Source organism: Neoarius graeffei, chromosome 3 (assembly GCF_027579695.1).
Source record: "Neoarius graeffei isolate fNeoGra1 chromosome 3, fNeoGra1.pri, whole genome shotgun sequence".
Classification (NCBI taxonomy): Eukaryota; Metazoa; Chordata; class Actinopteri; order Siluriformes; family Ariidae; genus Neoarius; species Neoarius graeffei.
Window position 1 is genome coordinate 84580316 of NC_083571.1, and position 14558 is coordinate 84594873.

Sequence of the window (14558 nt, forward strand, 5' to 3'; positions counted from 1 at the left end):
TCAGAGATACAGGCATTTGAATTTTTCGATTTTTTTGTTTTTTGCTCAAAACATACATATTTCAAAGTGCAATATTATCTTTATTATGCAAGATAGAAACCTAAAGTTTTGCACAGAGAGACTCAATGTCTTGTACTACAAGTTTCAACTTAGAATTTCAATGGTCATTGTATATTAGATGGTGATTTTAACAAGGAAATTAAAAAGACAAATTTGCATTTTTAACTCATTCTGGAAGCTTGCCTGTGGCAGTAATGCTTAAACTAAGAATGTTATTCAAATCTACACAGAAATATCTACCAATTTCAGTTTTACCAAGTCTCCACTGTTCCTAGTTTGTCTGTAATAGGGTTTAGAAATTCGCCGATTTCTAAAACATGCCATTTTCAGTAGCAAGAAATCCAATGTGGGATAGCAGTTAGGAACTTGTAAATTTTTTTCAGTAATCCCCAAGACCCATATTTTATATTTCCAAATTTTTGTTCTGTGTCTCTCAAGTATTTTTAAACTACAGGGGTTTAAAAAATCCATTTTCACCAAATTCAAATTTTTGATATATTTTCATATAACTGATATTTGAGGGTTAATAAATGCTTCAATAAGGCTCAAGTAGGTTAGGAGACATGTTTCTTCCTCAATTTTAAATAAAATTTCAATTAATGCTCAGTATTAATTATTTGTAAATTGATTTTAATCTAAGACTGTGTAACATTAGCAATCAATGACCAGCTATTGTGTACCAGTCAACAGCCAGCCTTATCAATATCAACACAACACAATAGGTGGCCTTTGATACCAGAACAGGTGGCTCATATCTTATAGTTTTAGAGTCTGTAAACTGCATACTTGTTCAGATAACATTATATTGCATACATTGTAATACAGAGCACTGAGAAAATTTACCAATGTTATTAACTGAATGTGTTTCTTTGCAAGGATTGGATATTTTGAATAGTTGACTAGGGAATTTAATTGTAGTTGCTTTCAATTTGAGATCAGTATAAATGAGTTTGTTCTTAGACATCTAGAAATGGCTGAACTTCCTCCCTGTTCTATAGGAATTGGACTAAAGAAAGATTCTGACTGCCATAAACTAACATACAACAGAAATTGTAAGTTAAATACACTCTCTCAGTATAGTTTGGAGCAAATTTCATTAATTAAACAGAGAAATGAACTTGAGAACATTTCAAGCACAGACACAGTATGTCTGCATCATGAGAAACTGTTTCTGATGAAATATGAAGAGCTACAGAAAAGTTGTTGTGATCCATATGAAAGGCACAAGAAAAAAGTTAAAACAGAATTACGTTCAATTCTTCCTGAAACAGCAGATTCACTTTCAAAACTTGTTAGGGTTTTGAACCTGGTTCGTTGGTGTGATGATCCAGCAAACCCCCACTAGGCCACCAGGGGAATGACTCAAATGCAGAGGCGTGAGGCAGAAGTAGAAAAAGTAACAAAAGGTTTATTTATACTATGTACACTATATACAATCCAGGGCAAAACAAAAAAAACAAAAACAAAGAGTATAATTCAAAAAGAAAAAGGCAAAAATGCAAAAGCTCAGAAGATCCACAAAACACAGTACAAAGGAAACTGGAGATAAACATAACAGCACAAAGACTCCGTGACAAGAGGACTGAACTCAGGGGTATAAATACACAAACTAATTAAGGACACAGGTGAAGATAATTAGGACTAACAGGCAATTAACAAAAAAAAACACAAAACACAGGAACAGTGGCGGCCTCTTGAGGCCAAAATAAATATGACACGAAAAGGAAATAACAGCGGCCTCTAGAGGCCAAAACAGTCCAAGTCCTAACAAAACTGATGAATAAAAATATTAAACCTGGACAAAAATTGTGTTCTAAATGTTCACAGAGAGTGAAAGAACATTTAAGCCAAGCAGATTCAGCAGGTTCTACAGAATCAGAACAAGAGAGCATGTGTGTAGATGTGGATCCAACATACACTGGTGAGGTAGCTGAATCACTTGACAAAAGCCTTGTGTCAATTGGCTACTCTCCACTGAAAATTGCCAAGTATAGCCACAAACAGAAAGCTGCATATGGCAAAGCAAAGCTGCAACGAGTAGAAGAAACTTTACGTTCTAAAAAGGCTACAGCTGTTGGTACAACATCTTCAGATCTAGGGTCTAGTGAAATACCATCATGTTCCAACTGTAGTGAATTGGAAACCTTGATTCAAGATGTAAAACTGAAGTGCTCAGTTTCATCCAAACAAGTTAAAGTGCAAATTCTGACTCTTGTTCCAAACAGCTGGACAATTGAGCAAACAGCAAAAGAATTTGGAGTTTCTCAATATTTGGTAAGAAAGGCTAGACTACTGAAAAATGAAAGAGGTATATTAGCCACACCTGAACCAAAAGTAGGAAGAACATTAACCGATTTTGTTGAAAAAGCAGTTGTTGAATTTTATGAAGATGATGAATATACCAGAATGCTACCAGGCAAGAAAGATTTCATTGATGCATATTGCACTCTTTTGTAACATATAGTGCAAAGGCCAGTACTGTAATAATTAGTAATTAAGGATATATTGTGCAAACCTAATATATGATCTACATTTTCTAGTAATATTGTATTATCTTTGATAACATGGCACTGGGGCGGCACGGTGGTGTAGTGGTTAGTGCTGTCGCCTCACAGCAAGAAGGTCCGGGTTCGAGCCCCATGGCCAGCGAGGGCCTTTCTGTGTGGAGTTTGCATGTTCTCCCCGTGTCCGCGTGGGTTTCCTCCGGGTGCTCCGGTTTCCCCCACAGTCCAAAGACATGCAGGTTAGGTTAACTGGTGACTCTAAATTGACCGTAGGTGTGAATGTGAGTGTGAATGGTTGTCTGTGTCTATGTGTCAGCCCTGTGATGACCTGGTGACTTGTCCAGGGTGTACCCCGCCTTTCGCCCGTAGTCAGCTGGGATAGGCTCCAGCTTGCCTGCGACCCTGTAGAACGGGATAAAGCGGCTAGAGATAATGAGATGAGATGAGATGAGATGAGATGAGATGAGAACATGGCACTGGAGCTTCAGAGTATATTCCCTGTCAGGCTCAGCACATAGGACAGCACACATGTAGGTGACTGGAGCAGAGGCAGGAAGAACTACCTTTCTGAAGTCAGGACAGGAGAAACCAAATCCACATAGACCAGTGTTTCTCAGCAGAGTGAAATTCCCTCCTCCTATAAAAGGCTGGAAAAAATATGCAACGTAAATGAAAATATGACAAGCATTGTTTGTGCAGTCCACAGTGTGCGGTGAGTTAAAGGCTGCGAAAAGCATGAAACCATCAAAATTTATAAAGTATTTAGACAAAACACTCAAACCATAAAGACAAGTCTGTTGAATTTTTTTGTCATGCATGTCTTCACTGTTCAGGAGCAATCACTCCGTGCATCGTACAAACTCACTCATCACATTTGAGGATGAATTGCAAAAAAGAAAAAAAATGCAAAAAGATCCATTGATTTGCACAGGCTATGATTTCAGCCCTGTTCTAAGACAAGATAAGATAAACTTTACTGATACCCTGTCGGGGAAATTCACATGTTGCAGCAGCAGCTTCAAATTAGAAAAAGAGAGTAAAAGATTGCATAATTTAAATGAGATAAACACAGTGTATAATAGAAATGATGGATAATTAAACGTTGTTAGCTGCAGTTAAATCTCTTTATGTTTATGCATTTAATAGTTGTACATAATTCATTTCAGTGTATAATTTGTAATTCAATATTTGTTAGGCTAGGTAAATTGTACTTACTCAGGATTACGTGTATGCACTTATATAGCGGCCCATTTCCAAATGTCTTTCACAATAATGTGAATAATTCATTTTGTACTTGATTAAGCATGTGCAGTGCATTTTTAATAAATTGATATTTTCCACTGTAAATACTTATGAGGTTGTTTGAAATTATGATTTACAGTATTTCCTCTTATCTGAGATAGTAAATGAGTATTATCCAATATTATTAATGCAGAGATGTGAACATTCACAACAGAAAAAAAAATGAATGGATTTGGAAGAAGGGCCTTGTGGGGTTTCAGAGGCATGAAGAATTGGATTGGGTGCAGTCCAACAGACTAGAGCAGGAGGACTGACCTATAAAGAGTGGCCTGAGTGGCTGCTTGAAAGCAGACTTTCTTTGAAATCTTCTATAGCTAATGGTTCAAACCTGGTACAAAAACCCTGCTTTTGACAAAAGTTGCCAGTCCCTAAAATGTATTTTGCGACAACAAATGACAACCATGATTCCTAAAAAGTTGGGACACTGTAAAATGTAAATAAAAACCAAATGTAATGATTTGCAAATACTTTTGCACGTAATTGAATACAATACAAAGGCAAGATAGTTCATGTTCAAACTGATGAATTTCATTGTTTTATTGTAAATTTACACTCATTCTAAGTGTGGTAGAGGAGTTATACAATAGAATAAGGAGGAAATGGTGATGTGGTAGGTTCAGAAACTCCATCACGGGTAGAGAAAAAAAGATGGGAATTTATTAGTGCTGTCAAAAATGTCGCGTTATTAACGCGTTAACTTGACTCAATTTTAACGGCGATAATTTTTTTATTGCGAGATTAACGCTCTGTGACATGATGTAGGTTTTTCATAAGCTTTTGAAACTGCCAGGAACTTGGAACAGAGACTTTGCTTAGAAAAACGATAGCAGCTAGCCACGCCCCGCACAGCCAGAGTCCTCTGCCCTCCTCCCTCAAAGAACCAGCGCGGGCAGGGCGCGCTAGTAGAGATGGGATTTATGGCTCTTTGATGGGATCCGCATCTTTGTGATCCGTTCTTTGAAAAGAGCCGTTCAAAAGACTGGCTCATTTGGCTCTTTTTAAATATTTATTCAGTTTTAAGAAGACAGCGTCTAAAGAAGCCAGATCCCTCTGAACTGTAAACTCAATGCTATCCCAGAAATCCTTCCTGTAATATGCAAATGTGGCCGCCTCTGATTGGACAGCGCGACGCATCAACAGGCAGAAAGTGTAAAAGTACAAAATGTGTTAAGTGAGCTGAAACAGTAAAGATCAGATTCAATGCAATATTTATCAACGAACAACTTAAAGTTAATATAATAGTGTACTTTATATTATAATCAAGCATGTCAAGCCTATCGTCACTGTGTAACCTGTCTCTCTGATAGACTAACTCAAGCAGTAGATTACTTCACTCATGGTTCTCTTGTTAGTCTCGGGACAAAGAGCCACGGTGCTCAGCTTAGGTTTCAGTTTGCAGTGGCTGTGTCAAGACGTGTTATGCTTTGCAATAAGAAAAACATTGGTACAAAACAAGCCCATTCACTTTTTTATGCTGGTAAGAGAATTACAATGGTTTTTCGTGTGACAAAAATGTGCGATTAAATTGCGATTAATCGCGAGTTAACTATGACAGTCGCGACATTAATCGCGATTAAATATTTTAATCGCTTGACAGCACTAGAATTTATAGACAGATAATAAGGTGATGCTTCCGGCATAGTCTTTCTCCCAAAGTTTATTCATTTGGATAAGAAATTCAGTGGTGAATATTTTGTGAATTAAAGGGTACATCATAATTCGTAAATAAGTATTTCGTAAGCTTGACCGTTTGTAGTATATACAGTCCCAGACAAAACTTTGGACAGCCCTTGTAATTCAGTGGTTTTTCTTTATTTTTATTAATTAAAAATCACTTCCTGTCTTAAAGTAATGATGAACTATCATTTCTCTTTACTTAGCTGAATGGTTCTTGACATAATATGGACAGTCGTAACATTACCGGTTGTACTCAATCTGAGTTAAATCGCCCGATTCTGGATTTTTACCGTGGCCAGTGGTAAACAAAAGAAAACACGCTAAATTCTGTTTCTTGCAAGAAAGACTTCTTTTCTTGGGTTTTCTGGTGCAGGGTATCTCTTTGTGTCTGGACGGCTTGAAATCCATGATGAGAAAGAGAGCGAGCTGGGAGTTTCCGGGTCACTTATAGAGTCATGGAGGAAGTGACGTGGGTAATCCTGCCAAGCCGTGACGTAGGTTACCACAGAAGTCAGTTGATGGGAGTTGTAGTTTCTCGATGGGACGGTGGCGTTGTACTTACAACAGTTTAGAAAATAGTAAAAATACAGAAAAACCTATGAATGACCAGGTGTGTCCAAACTTTTGACAGGTACTGTATATAAACACTTACAAAATATGTAATATCAAAATCTAGTTTTATTAGTAGAAACCTGCTGTCAGCATGCTTTTGTATACAAGCAAATCTCAAAACACATCAAAAAGCACTGAGCTGAGGCCTCAGCATATAGAATGCAGTAATGAAACTCTGCAAGCTTACAAGCTTGCATACTCTTAACAGTTTCATAAATTTGAATTTTTTTAATATTCTAATAGCTTTCTATAGCTCAGGAGGTTTTCCTTCCATGCAATTTGGAATACTGACATTTTACATTTTAATTTTTGAGTGGTCTGTTTTAAGGTGCATGTGTGATCATTGTACCAAGGTGCTAGCTATTTTTTTTCTCTCTCTAATGATTTTTCTTTTAAGTGGAGCTAAATTATCTAGAGTGCAGTGGAACACTGACTCCATGTTTTCACTCACACCTGATTAAGTTCCATGGGGTCAGACAGTGATCCAGTCAAAGTTGATAACTCTGGGAGATTATTGATAAACCTATATGCAGTAGCTGATGTGAATGTGCATTTGATGAGGTAGTGTGGCAGAGTGCATATATTATGACTAAGACACATTTTAAATGAGATGAGGTAATGATCTAAGATTGCTTCAGACTGTGGAAGTGTGACTCTGTTTCGATATTTAATCCAAATCTTAGTATTAAATCAAGAGTGTGACCACCGTTATGAGTGGTTATCCTGTTACATTCTGATTAACCCCTACTGAAGCCAGAATGGACACAAACGCTGTTCTCAGAGGGTCTTCTGGGTTCTCAAAATGAATATTAAAGTGTCCAACAATTAATGGTTTGTTTTAAAAAACAACCAGCTTTCAGATGAAATTTGCAAATTCATGAAGAAATTCCAAATACAGTCCTGGGGGTCTGTAAATAATAATTAGTGAAATTGACTGAGATATCACCGATAGCCATCAAAGAAGCTAAAACACGACCAGCCTTTGTGTTCTACTCTGCATAGAGTGGCAAGCATACAACCTCTGTATGGAAATAAGTATCCATTATAATTCATTGCTGCCCACTGGTCCTACATTAGTGTTGCTGTGCTTCTTTGTATGTGCAGGAGACACTAGAGACTGAACGCTCCAGCATGTACCGATCACTGGTTGTAAATACCTCAAAAGAAATGATGTGCTTTAGTGATTTCCCGATGCCAGCCCACTTCCCAAACTACATGCAACACTTCATGATGCTAAAGTATTTACGGCTGTATGCTGAGCACTTTGACCTGCTCAAGTACATTCGCCTCCAGGTTATTATTAGTTGTTTCTTTGTTTCATTTCTCCTTTTTTTTTGTTAATATGCATATGCAAAAGCTAATGTGTGTATGTTTCAGACAACTGTGCTCAATGTGAGCCAGAGGCATGACTTCTCTCGCACAGGCCAGTGGGAGGTCGTAACTGAGAACAAAGATGGACACAAAGAAACACAGGTGTTTGATGGGGTGCTTGTGTGTTCAGGATGCTTCACACACCCTATTACACCCCTCTCAGCATTTCCTGGTATAATCATGCTACCAGTCTTCAAACCTGTAAAGGATGTAGACTTCAGAATCAATTTTACTTTGATTCATTTCTTTTTTTCTGCTTTAGGAATAGATACATTTCCAGGGAAGTGTTCCCACAGTTGGGAATATAAGGATTCACAGCCATTCCATGGGAAGAAGGTGGTGGTTATTGGCACTGGCAACTCTAGTGGAGATCTTGCTGTGGAGATCAGCAGAGTGGCAGAAAAAGTCAATACAATCAGGAAACTGATCAACACACACTCCTCTACACTTCTGGTTTTCCAGACACTGGTTAAAACTAATCATAGATAAAAAGATTTTGTTGAAATGAAAATCCTTAGTTCCACAGCTAGTCTGGCACCCAGAAACCAGCCATCTGTTTCTTCATGATGTATTGTTCCCTGCATTACTGTCATTAAAGGCAAATATTAGGTAACCATTTAACATTGTGAACGATACAGATGAAACAAAACATTAAGTCACTTGCAGATAAAGCAAGTACCATTGATTAACCTGTTATAACAGTGTATGTGACATATTCAATGGGAAGTAAAAATTTGGTTCTTATAGTTGACCTAACGGGCAGGCATCCTTACTTGACCAACTCTGACAAGTGCCAAATAATTATGGCCAGAAACCTGGGTTGAATCATCTCCAAAATGGCAAGGCTTATGTGGTTTTTCCCAGTTAGCAGCGCTAAGTACCTATTAAGAGTAATCTGAGGAAGGACAAAACACAAATTAGCACCAGGGTTTTGGGTGCCCAATGCTCATCAATGTATAAGGACAACATTATGTTACATCACAGGCATTTGGCAGACACTCTTATCCAGAGCAACGTACAACATACCCAGAGAAGCCCGGGGAGCAGTTGGAGGTTAGGTGCATTGCTCAAGGGCAGTTCAGCCATTCCTGCTGGTCTTGGAAAATCGAACTGATGACCTTTTGGTCCCAAAGATGCTTCTCTAACCATTAGGTCATGGCTTCCCTGACAACAAAGGCTATCCAATCATGTCCACCCTGACAAAATGGCTGTAAACATTGAAATGTTTTAATGAAAGTTACAGGAGAGATCTATCACAAAACACACACATACAAACCATGCATCACACCCCACTGTGTATGGTGCTGCCTAGCCACAGACCAGCCAGAGTATCCATGCAAATTCTTGTCCTCCACTGAAAGCAGATATAATGTGCATGCAGTAGACCGAAGCAATGGAAGGAGCAATAGAATAGGTCCAATTAGTCCCACTTTCTTTCACATAAGGTGGACAGCCGGTTATATGTGTGCCATTTACCTGGGGAAGTGATGGTACCAGGATGCACTGTAAGAAGAAGGCAAGTTGGAGGAGGGAGCGTGATGATCTGATCAATGTTCTGCTGGGAAACCCTGAGTCCAGGAATTCATGTGGATGTTGCTTGTCAGACCAACAGCATGTTAGGCTGATTGTGTTAATGTTTTGGCTCATCTGTTTACATTGAAAAGCGCGTTAGTACCATTCTTTATTGTGCCTACAAACATACCTATACCGTATCTAATTTAATATGTTGTGTCCTATATATTTTCACCTCAAAGACTTTTCTGAGCATGCGTGAAGGAACATGGGTTGTGGGCCGTATGTCTACCGGTGGCCTGCCTATGGACATGAGCATGCTTACACGCATGAATACCCTTCTGCTGGAAGTGCTTCCTCGAGATTTCCTGAACTCGGCAGTGGAGAATTTCTTCAATAAGAAATATGATCATAGGCTGTACAGACTGCAGTCCACCCACAGGTACAGTGGAACAAAACAGCTACAGCACTACAACTCACACCTGAAAGAACATAACACACTTTTCAAAATATTTATATTTATTTTTTTCACGGTCCGGTTTCCATCAAATCCTGCGCTCTGATTGGCTGGCAAGCAGGTTCATATCCTACGATATGGACCCCCAGTTACGAACCTCTGGCGACTCACTCGTTCACAACAACAACATAGTAGCAATTTTTGTCAACATTTATCTTTTTTATAAGATTTATTTATAAGATTTTTATCAAAAATCTTATAAATTTTTGCCAGCATTTCTCAGGAGAATATCATTAATTTTACAGCATGGATAGCGATAATGACAGTGTTCACAGCGAAAGTGAGTTTTACTACCCTGAGGAAGAAGAAATAAAATAAAACATTTCAGGAGAAAGCTAAAAACCTGCAACTTGCTAACTCCAAGCAAAAACATGGCTGAATCCTGAATGACTCAATTTTGTATAAATAGGGGACTAAATAGGCGGTAAAATGTTTTTTTTTTTCCTGCCACGGAAGTGCACTTGTATACCGAGGAGGAAGCAATTTGCATTACAGCCGTGAATGAGGATTCAAAATGGCGGCTCGGCTCGGTTTTCCCTTTCGGGCGCTCTCGTTTTCTGTTAGAATTTGGTAAAGAAAAAAAAAAATATATTATTTACCAGCTTAAGGTCGGTCCGTATGGTGAAATACCGTGACCTCGGCCTTGAATGCTGACCTCGGCCCAGAGGGCCTCGGTCAGTACTTTCAAGACCTTGGTCACAGTATTTCACGATATGGACCTCCCAGCTGCTAAATAACATATTTGCAGCCAATGTTTAATAACAGATTTATCCTTAGGGACAATAAGTACTACATCCCAGAAAAACACATCAGCATACACTAAAGTCTATTAAGGACATTAAAGGACTACATCACCCAAGGAAAGACTAATGTAGTTATCATTTAATGATGCAGAATACTGCTTGCTGCTCCATAGTCGTGTTTATTCACTATTATCTGTGCTAGAAAGTTTGAGTAAAGGATTAAGGAAAGCATTCCTTCAATGGCAGCGTGTTCATCTATTTCTCTTACAGGATACTCGACCAACAGCCCATCATTAATGATGAGCTACCAGGACGCATCCTTCAGGGGGCAGTGCAGTTGAAACCAAACGTGCGAGAGTTCCGAGGCTCGACTGTTGTATTTGAGAACGAGGCAATCGAAGATGGGATAGATGCAGTTGTCTTCTGTACAGGATACAAGCCAAGCTTCCCATTCTTAGTGTTTTCAAAGGACAATGATCCTGTGGGGGAAGTGAGCCTCTACAAAAGAGTCTTCCCTCTGTTCCTAGAGCGCCCCACGCTGGCCTTCATAGGGTTACTCTATCCCTTAGGACCTTTAATGCCTATAATGGAAATGCAGGCACGATGGGCCACCCAAGTCTTTGCAGGTATTCTAGAGCGATGAGACAGTGAAACAAAACACTGCCAAAAAGTGAGAAGATTCTCACAAAATCAACTGAAATGAATGCTGATATTTCTTAAAGTTGACTTCATCTCAGCATTTAGCATGGTTATCTGTGAACATAGCATGGCAGTGGTCATGGAGTTGCTTCTTGCATTTGGTTGGAAACAAGACAAATAGATCAATGAGGTCACTGGCTGGTAATAATACCAACTTGTTTCCAAGTACAAATTGCTTGTCACTTAAGCTACTGATTAGGCATGTAATGCTTCACCCAATTCATGATTCAATTCCATTCACGATACAGGGTTCACGATTCGACAGTCCCACGATCTTTTTGAAAAAAGTTACATGAAAACTTTATCACCAAAAAATGCAATATTTATTTTCCTATTCTTTATCAATTGAAATATGCCTTTTAAATTTTTCATTAACTAAATTATTCCTTTTATTAAAAATGAAAAAAGGTAGTAACAAATAAGCCTCTTCTTAATAAACTTGCATGAACATTTGTACTCCCTCCTTATGCTTCTCTTTTCTTTAGCTTTCAGCAGTCTGTAAAATGAGCGCTCCGATTTCTTGTTAAATCTATTTGTACAGTCCATTTCACGACAGTTCTTTTCCATTTTAGATCTGTGTGTGTGCGTGTGTGTTTTCACAACATTACAGCTGTGTAACTTCTGCCTAAGGTGAAGTCACATGCATTGTATGGTATAGTTGTATGGGATTAGTGCCCGCTATTGTCTAAACAATGCAACTGCAGCTAGGAAAACTCAGATTACACAGCTTGAAAATAATCGTGTGTTTTTTTTGTTTGTTTGTTTTTTTAGTTCAGCGATTTGAATTGCCATAAATTTGTATCACAACTTCTCATTGCACAATATATCATTACATGCCTACTACTGATAGCTTAAGAGTTACTATTAGGCTACTTTTTCCATATAAAATGATTACTTATGCAGCTGATTTTCAAGTGTTTTCCCCAAAATGGTGCCTTTAAGTTGTTTTGGATTTTTTTCCCCCTTAAAAAAGATCTACAAAACATTTTGGACATACTGGTCCTGAATTGACGAAATGTTTGCACATGCAAATTTGAGTATTAACATTTGACAGCCATTTTCATTACACCAGACTGCTACTGCAAAACAAAGTTTAGTATTTTCTTGTTCCTGTGTGTCTTCATTGACTCCTGAGATGGAGTGTAAGAGTGTGTATGATTGACTCAACTTCAAACATTTATGCTTTTCCTCAAGGTTTAAAGCAACTTCCTCCCAGAGAAAAAATGCTCAAGATCACTGAGAAAGACTTCAAAGAAAATCTGAAAAGGTGATTTTGTTTACATTTTTTTTCAAAGTCCTTCCCATGCCATGTGGCGCATAGGGCATTGCCGATCTCCGTTTCCATAGCCCTCGGCCTCTCGCCTATTACTGTACATAGCTAGGGTTATAGTGGGGGGCTAGTCCTCTGGTAACCGCGAGAGTTACCATAGGTGACTCTTTTTATAGTGATTTTTTTTCATTTACATTTCATTTTTGTATGATTTTTCTTCATGTTTGCTGTCTTAACCTGGTCTCATTTCTCATGTTCTTCCCCCCTGTTTTTTAACCTGTACAGATACGGTTGTCCAAAGAAAGCTGTTCTCAATATAGACTATCTCCCTTACTTGGATCTCATTGCACAAGAAGTGGGTGCACGTCCCAACCTCTTGTGGCTGTTCCTGACCGATCCCGGTTTGGGTTTGAGGGTTCTGTTCGGTCCCTGCACCCCGTATCAGTTTCGGCTGTGTGGGCCGGGTAAGTGGGATGGGGCTCGTCAGGCCATCCTCACCCAGTGGGAACGTGTTACCCAGCCATTCAAGACACGCCCCGTTCCAGAGCTGAAAACCTCTTCTGGACTACGCTACTGGTTAATTCTGGCAGGAGGACTGATGCTGATGTTCGTACTCCTTGAATTGCAGAAGAGAAGTGACCTTTTTACGGTTGCTGATTAGATATAATACGGCCTCTATAGCATTAGTCTGCTCTAAAGATTTGCATTTAAGTAGAACAATTTCAACTCCATAATTGTCACTTGTGTACAAATTAGAATCATGTAAAAGGTTTGCCTAGCTGCATTTCTAGCATGGGACCATTGGTGAACTGCAAGTTTTTAGTCTTACTATATTGGATTGAGGTCTGGGCTTTGACCGATCTTTCTAAAATATTCAAGATGCTGGTTTTAAACCAACCATCACTCATGAGCAGGGTTTGGTTTGTTATACATATGTAATATAAGGTCTATGATAAACCTTGACCCCTGTTTTGGTGTTGTTCTGTCCTGATCGTGAAATGCTATTCAAATTTTTCTTGATAGACTATTAACATATTAGAATGCCTAATCGTCCTGGTTTTGCACACTATGGCACAATGGTTTCCATTTAAGTATATTCTCTATGATATTTTGGAGGAAACTGGGCCAAAAATTATTTTATTACTTTTATTTTATTTTAGTTTTTTATTTTATTATTTTAATAGCACCACTAGCACAAATCATTTTTATTTCCAGGTGAATAAATGTTAAGAGATAGGAGTAATATGTTAGCCATATGTTCTCACAGGGGTGTACTCCTGCCAGATTCTAATTAAGCTCTAAACACTAATTAGCTTTGGTTCTATATGCTAAGCCCCATGCTATTTTAAAGAGATGTTAACCTAATAGTCATAATTTGCAAGAAGTAATCATCGCTCTAGGCTGGAATAGTGAATGTTTACATTGAGAATTTATTCATTGGTTGCCTGTTCTGTTGAGCTCCAAAGTGACTGGGTAAATCTCAAGGGCCTGGGTTCAAGGAAGAGACCCAGAGAATTCACTGGCATGTGAAAGAAGCATATTTGATCAAAATATATTGTTCAAAATTATATTGTCCCAGGGCCAGATATTATGTAATGCAGGCCTTTTCCTGCTTTTCCCACAAAGAAAATGATTGATCAATTCAACATTTAAATGTGTTTATGTATTGTTCTGTCCTGATTATGAAATGCATTTCAAGTTTGTATTGATACTGTTAACATATTAGAAGGGATATATACATAGCATATACTGTATAATCTTGACAATTACTTTTCAGCATACTCACTGTGCTTTAATGTCAAAAATTAATAAATAATGAATAGAAAAAGTAAATACTATTGAGAAATCTTATCCCACATTTTCTGATAAACTATCAATAAAGTAATGCTGCATTAAACTAGAGGTCACAACTCGTAATTCCCAACCTCTAGCCAGGAAAAACCTGGCTGGGGGTTCATCCTGCCATAAATTCAATTTGGTAACCCGGTCACTATACATTTCAAAGAGTCTCAGGAGTATAAAAGTGTATACATTTTACAATGTCATAGGGGCATTTTTTTTCATTGAGCTTTCACAGGTGCTTTGACCATCACATATCCTCAGCCCACTCTTCTGTACATTGATGTGTCGCCTAATACTCAGTAATTCCTCTATAAGAAAGTGTAGTTCGTTATAAAAGTGCATGGTTTATATGATTTGTATGTTTATTAGAAACAGTTTTCTAGTGAAAGTTTTAATGTTAGATACATTTTGAAAGCGACATTTGACAGACTAGAGTAAAAGGCTAATAC

At 38.2% G+C, this 14558-nt stretch overlaps 1 protein-coding gene across 1 annotated transcript in view; it reads left to right on the forward strand.

Moving 5' to 3' along the window:
- The window catches only part of LOC132882957 (flavin-containing monooxygenase 5-like), a 44812-nt gene extending 31822 nt beyond the window's left edge, over positions 1-12990 (forward strand). Inside the window, exons 3-9 of the mRNA XM_060916072.1 lie at positions 7260-7448; positions 7533-7698; positions 7789-7931; positions 9281-9480; positions 10569-10924; positions 12192-12264; positions 12553-12990. Of these exons, the coding sequence (XP_060772055.1) occupies positions 7260-7448; positions 7533-7698; positions 7789-7931; positions 9281-9480; positions 10569-10924; positions 12192-12264; positions 12553-12928 (1503 nt within the window). The 3' untranslated portion in view covers positions 12929-12990. The remainder of the gene's footprint in view (positions 1-7259; positions 7449-7532; positions 7699-7788; positions 7932-9280; positions 9481-10568; positions 10925-12191; positions 12265-12552) is intronic.
- The last annotated feature ends 1568 nt before the right edge of the window (positions 12991-14558 follow it).